Genomic DNA, 6,607 nt, shown 5'->3' with positions numbered 1-6,607 from the left:
ACCGGGAACCAAGAATTTGCTGGGGTTTTTGGTTCTCTTTATCTTTCCGCCCAGGTCTTCTTTTCTGTAGGGGAGGCCTGGAACCAGATTGGCATGAATGGCGGTGGGAGAGGGGGAAGGGAGGTGGGTGAAGGGCTTCTCACTCTCCTCATCTCTTTTTAGTTGAAGGCACATAATTGAATTTCTGTATTCAACATAACTTTTACAGTGACTCCAATATATGTGAAAGCACCAAAAACTCTAACAACACTAAGGAAATGTGAGTTATTTTTCCGTCTTTGAATCAGGTGTTTTCCCCAGATTATTTTGGTCTAGAAACCCTTTGTGGATAACGTCAAGGTTAAACAAAGTGACTAATTAAAGCCTTTTAACCAAAACAGGGTGCAGCTTGATGCTTAATGACATGGGAGTACTATACCTTGAGAAAGAAGCCGAGGTCAACATTAGATAGAGAAATAGCAATTTTCCAATTGCATAGTGCTTTATATTTACAAATTTAAAATTATTTTTTAAAAATTAACTTTGTTTTTAAAGATGAGGCTTAGCATCTCAAGATTACCTGACGAGTTTAACAGGTGAGCTGGGATTCATAACCAGATCTTCCTAGTTCAAAATCGTAATACAGTACTTCTCAGGAGACCAGTATCTCTGTCTGTCTGTCTGTCTCTCTCTCTCAGGGATGATGGTGGAACAGAGAGGTAGGTTTGAGGATTTGTTATCTGGTTCTCCTGGGCTTATCTGGCCTCAGCCACCTGCCAGGTGACACAGCTTGTTTCTGATGCTCTAAGGTGGGACCAGGTTATCTTTTCAATACATATATGCCTGTATCATGCTTATGCATGCATTTAACACCTGCTTATCACTAGATCATCAAACCATTTGTAAAGACAAACCTCGGGAAATAAAGACACATGTTACAAGATAATTGAGTTACGATGATGATTCAAGTCTGGGTTTCTTCTCGTGGGAGTTGGGAGTCATAGGGCATAAGACTGTCTCTGTGCCTTACAGCTTTGCAGACACATACACCTTTTAATGTGCCTGGAGGCTCCCTTGCCAGGGTGAGACCTTCCTGTACTTCCTGGGAGAACCCAGAAATAGCCATTGTGAAGTGGCTTAGAGAGGAGGGTAGAGGTGGGCTCAGCGGAAAATCTTCAGCTTCTCGCATCTAGGAGAGAGATTGCTATTTCCAGTGGGATCCTATTTCAGTCCTTATATTTGAGTCATTCCATGGGGTTGCTTTTGGGGCTCTCAGGTAGCAGCATGAGGCCCCCTGGTGGCCTGAAATAATTCATGAGTTTACTTTTCAAGCATTTGGAAGGGTAGGCCCTGCTGGCTAGCTAAGTACAAAGTAGAAACAAGACAGAAAATACTCACCTAGACCCATCGCTTACAGTGGAGGCCGGGTGGAGGAGAATGGCCTATTTTGGGAGATTTGAGAACTGAAGTTTTTCCTTTGCTTAGCTTTGGAAGAAGATAAAACATTTATGGCACTAACATGGTAGAAAATGAAAGTTGTCATTAGAGAATGAATGGAAAGAGACTTTTGAAGGAGCAGTTATACAGATAAATGGGAACCTCTAGGAAGAGGCTGCATTTAAGCTGGTGCTCTGATGAGAAGAAGGGTTTGGATGTGATTGAGTTGGAGAGGAAAATTTCCCTCCTGGCATTATGCAGGAGGGAAAAAGGAAGCTTGGACATCCATGGAGGTGGGAAAACTGAAGCCTGACCCAGGAATTGGTGAATCGTCTGGTCTGGCTAACTCTTGAGTTTTTGAGTTGGAAAGCTGGAGACATCTGTTTGGATCAGACAGTGGCAAACCTTGAACACTTGCCTGAGAAATTTCTTCACCAAGCAATGGGGAGATTTTGAATGTCTTTGAACAGGAAAAAAAAAAAAAAAAAAAAAAAAGGGCATGTCAAAGCACAGTCTCCTTCCCACTGTAATACACACGAGGCCATACACTTGCATTTGGTCCAGAGGAGTGTTGAACTGCATGTTTAAGATAATGGTAGGGTACCCTCTGGTATTCAACAACTCCAGGCTTTCACCATCTGACCTTCAAAGCCAGGAGAACCTAGGTCAGTAAGGTGTCTCCCCTTAACAATACTACCTGCACGCCAGGGAGCAGTCAGTGCCCGAGGTCTCCTGCCATATTTAATTAAAGTCCTTGAGAGATTGCCTTTTCTTGGAAATGCTATGCTAGGTTTGTTTTGTTTTGCTTTGTTTTTCCAAGGATTAAGAAACGCTTCATGCTTATCTTCCCACTCTAGGGAAGTCATGAACCAGGGATATTTCTGGCTTGAGTTCTGGGGCAGCATCCTAGCTTTCTGAAGAACAGTTAAATATCCACAGAATTCAAGCAGTAACCTCATTTGCATCCTATTAGAACTAATTCATTTAAGCAGCCTGTGAAGCCACACAGTGCCGGGCATATAGCTGGTGCTCAAAAATATGTCAAGCAAATATTTGACAATATTCAAAACATTCGATAAATATCTCACCCACATTTAACAACATATTATAAAATTCCTGACCCCAGGCATTGATTTCCTAACTGTAATGGCATAGAAAACTTTTTGACTATAGTAAATATAATTAATATTGTTCTTCAGAAGTCATGAAAGAAAAAGATGTGATAAAAATAAAAATCTTTTCATTAAGTTAGGAAGAAGCAATGTGTGCATTTGAGAAAAATACACTTGACGTCGCAAACGAGGCAAGGAAGACGGGCAGCTTAGACTCGCAGTAACAAGAGCTAAGCAGGAGCAAGCATTTAAGAAGTTTCAGCAGCAATGAGTATTTATTATTTTGAATGAAATGTACATTAAACTTTAATATAAAAATCATCAAAAGTGCGATATTGGATTACTTTAATATTAATTTATCCCCCCATGTCACCTAGTAGCTACACCTTTCACCTTTTTTTAACTTCTGACTTATCATGACAATCATCTAAAAACTGTCCAATGTTAAAACATAAAAAATATTAGGTTATTCTTCAAGAAAAGTACCACCAGTGATGAGTTACTGAGAGTGAAAAATAAAACAGTTGCCAGGAAATCAACTTACTGGGAAAAAAATTATCACAGAATTTCATAGGAGTGTGCAAAGTTCAAGGCAGCTTAGACCCTCAGCAGAATGTCTTTATGATACAGCATCTTAAAAGTGTGGGTTATTTCTTCTGGAGGCAGGTCGCTGGTGTGCTAGAACTGTCCATCTTTTCATCTTCTCTTGCCTGCTTTCCAAGGTGAATCAGACGTTGTCTAAGGCCACGTACCTCCCGTGACCCCTAAAACGTTTAATGTAGAGAAAAAGTTGATTTTTCAGTCTCAGAAATAGCCCTTAGAATTAAGTTTGTCATGAAAGAAGACACCAGACGAGAACCCCTCCACCCCCAAGGCACCCCCATGCCTCTCGTCTGTGGCAATGCAAGTCCATCCTCTGCCACACCAGCCCTGGACGCACTGGCTGATCAAGTGAGAGTAGGCTTTTCAGGCCACACACCCCGTTTGGTCTCATTCAGTCCTAAGCAAACAAGCTTCTCTGATTTGCCACGAGAGCCGTCTGACTCTCCCGTCTCTTGGCTTTCTTGCTCCTCTGTCGCACCTTCCAGCACAGGGCGCTGGAGGCTAACAAAAGAAGTCCTGACGACAGAAGGACCAGGCCTAAGATGGAGATGATGGAGCCATGAGAATTGAAGCTGTAAGCCACGGCCGTGACCACGATCCCGGCGATGAGGACCACCACAGGCGAAGGGGATGATGCAGCGGTAGCAGGAGAGCTCGGCGCCCCCCGTGGCGGCCGTCAGCTGAATCTCACTGACCAGGGGAACCATGGTGACCACTACCTCTCTGTTAGGGCTCTTCTCCATTGTCCCTGGCTTGGGGGACTTTGGGGTTCCCACGGTCTCCTTAACGGGCTCTTCGGTCATTTTTACAGTGGCGTTTCCTAGCTGAGTTCACAGACTAACCTGGGCCGTCTCACCAGGGCCAAAGCTGTGGAGAAGACAGGAGATGTCAGCTAAATGCATCAGAGTGAGCCCTGCAAGTCAGAGTAGAGAGCTGGGGGAAACACCACTGTGTTCTTTTCTAGGAGGCATGGATGCACGTGAAAATCAACTTTAATATTTTTTCCCTGATTGTTTGCCTTCTCTTTGTGTTGGGCAGAAAGTGACATAAAGCAGAAAAACCATAAAGAAAGGGAAGATACAAAAAGCAGGAAGCACTTTACAGCACTTAATACACTCTGGCGGTCTACAAATGTTTTACAAGCTTCTCTGCTTTGTCTATTGCTTCTCTTTCCTCCAAACACACAGAAAAGCCTCAATCCTATTCCAAAATCAGCCTCATTCAAGAGGAGAACACGTTATAAACGGCACTTTGCACAGTCCGTTCCACACTCACAGCACCTTGGACTCTGCCAATGTTTCCGGGCATAACATGCATTCTTTCCAAACTGTCGCCCATTCACTGTGCATCAAATCAATGTCAAAATCAGCAGCCAGCGTACAAATGATGTTCTTTTACATCAGTCGACAGTCAGCAAGTCTTTATTGGGGTAACTATCAAATACAGTGCAACACGCATCCTGGGTCCACGGTGGGGGCACAGTTTGGCAAAAATTCAGTGACAGTAAGGTTAGGATTTGTGATCCAAAATGTAGCAATATCCTCTGATCCATTTGAAAAGGAAAAAATAGGAAAAAACATTTCAACAACTTCATAGGACATAATTTTGTGCTCTTTTATGATAAAGATAAAATCAACTGTTAAGTAATTAGCTGGCAGTTCATAAGTTTCCCAATAAACTCAACAAGGAGTTTTGATATTATCTGTACCACGACATGTTTTTAAAAATAAGCATACTCGATTTTCAATAAAGATTTACAAGTTCATTTTTACACCATGCTTCTGTATACAAAAACTTGCTGAGATGCACCTTTCTAGACATTTTGAACCTGAACATTTCAGGATGAAATCTGAGACCCTTGTTCAAAAGCATCTGTTTGAAATGCCATCTGTGAGAAATCAGGGAACACTCTTGTCTTGCTCAGACATGGTCAGTCATTCTCTTTTGTCCTAGAGAAGTGATCTAGCAGCTAAAGGGCTGAGCCGTTACAGTTACTGAAAGCATTTAAAGGAAGATACTGGAGACAGTTTCAGTGAGATGAGTATTTTGATCATACTAAGCATCCACTGAAAACTAATTCAACCCCAAATCAAACCACATAGGTTCTCCCTTGCCCTGGGGGAGTCAAAATATCACACCCTGGGCAACGAAGCTAAAAGTTAAGAGCTGCCTATTTGCATGTAATTTTCAGTCACCAAATTAATCACTGCTGTTCCATGATACCTAAATACTGGCTAGGCCAGTAAAAGGATATTTGAGATTCTGTCCGAAAGAAAAAAAAAATCTTCACACTAAAGATGAGACTTCGGCTCTGTCCCCAAACGACTTACTTACACATACCTCCGACAGATGCAATCCATGACCAGGGAGACCACTGGACTTGGGAGAGAGGGAACCGCAGCCTGTGAGCTCCTCCGGCAACTTCTGGGAAGAGCGCTTGTAACAGCACGTCTGTTAATAAATTGACAGCACGAGGCTCTCCTCTGGGGAAAAGAAAAGACAGAAAACACTGGACTATACAGTTGGCTTTAGATCCCGGAGCTCTTTCTTCGACTCTACCTCTTCCTAAATGACGCTTGTCTTTCCCTCTCTCTCTTTTTATTTCCTCCCCTGCCGGATTGCCCCTCCCTGCCACTTTTTTTTTTTTCCTTCGTTCTTTGCTTTGGCTTCCCCCAGCTCTACTCAGAGACTTGATAAGTCAGAATCACTCTAGAGTCCCCAGAGACAGAAGCCAGCTTTTACTTTTATTTCTCTTGCAGCAGTTACTGAGTACACCGCTTTGCGTTACTCATTTTTTCCCCAGCCAACCTCCAGATCTTCCTCCCACCCAGCAGGCATTTTCATAAGAAAATCCCCGAGTCAGCGTTGCAGATCCAGTGGAGGGGACACAGCCGAAGGGACAGACGCTTTTAGGGCATCAGGAACAGCTGTGAAGTCATCGGGCAGCTGAATCCAGCCTCTAAACCAGCAGAAACCCATGTTCCTAGGTTTCCCAAGAATTATTTATTCATATATGTGTGCTGGTCATAGAAAACTTTCTTAAAATCCCCCTTATTTGATGCTAATTCATTTAGGAAAGAGGGTGGGAGATACAAATATTTGTGGTTAAGGGGGAAAACCAGTCATCCTGATCTAAACAGGATGATTACTCATGCTAGGAAGTGAGTGACTTTGGTGATGCCGAAATCATCATCATCACCATCGCTGTCATTTACAGAGCATCTATTATGCGCATGGCACATGCAAGGTGCATGCATTAACATGAATTCTCACTGGTTTACAAATGAGTGTATAAATAATTTATAAATGAGGCTCAGAGAGGTTAAGTAATCTGACAAAGGTCACACAGAAAAAGAGAAACCTTTGGTTTGAATGCTAGCCTTTAATGGGCACCTAAATCAGATGGGGAACTTGTTAAATGTAGATTCTGATTTAGCAGATCTGTAGCAAACTCCTGTCTGATGCCAATCTGCTGC

At 42.7% G+C, this 6,607-nt stretch overlaps 1 protein-coding gene across 1 annotated transcript; it reads right to left on the bottom strand.

The window, feature by feature from the left end:
- Window positions 1-2,775: 2,775 nt before the first annotated feature.
- Window positions 2,776-5,962, bottom strand: TMEM100 (transmembrane protein 100). The gene is given in 3 exon segments (XM_032498455.1): window positions 2,776-3,750; window positions 3,752-3,998; window positions 5,472-5,962. Coding segments are annotated over 2 exon segments (405 nt in total). The 5' UTR covers window positions 3,935-3,998; window positions 5,472-5,962; the 3' UTR covers window positions 2,776-3,528.
- Window positions 5,963-6,607: the final 645 nt, after the last annotated feature.

This window comes from Camelus ferus, chromosome 16 (genome assembly GCF_009834535.1).
Source record: "Camelus ferus isolate YT-003-E chromosome 16, BCGSAC_Cfer_1.0, whole genome shotgun sequence".
Lineage (NCBI taxonomy): Eukaryota > Metazoa > Chordata > Mammalia > Artiodactyla > Camelidae > Camelus > Camelus ferus.
This window is presented reverse-complemented; position numbering and strand designations above follow the sequence as displayed.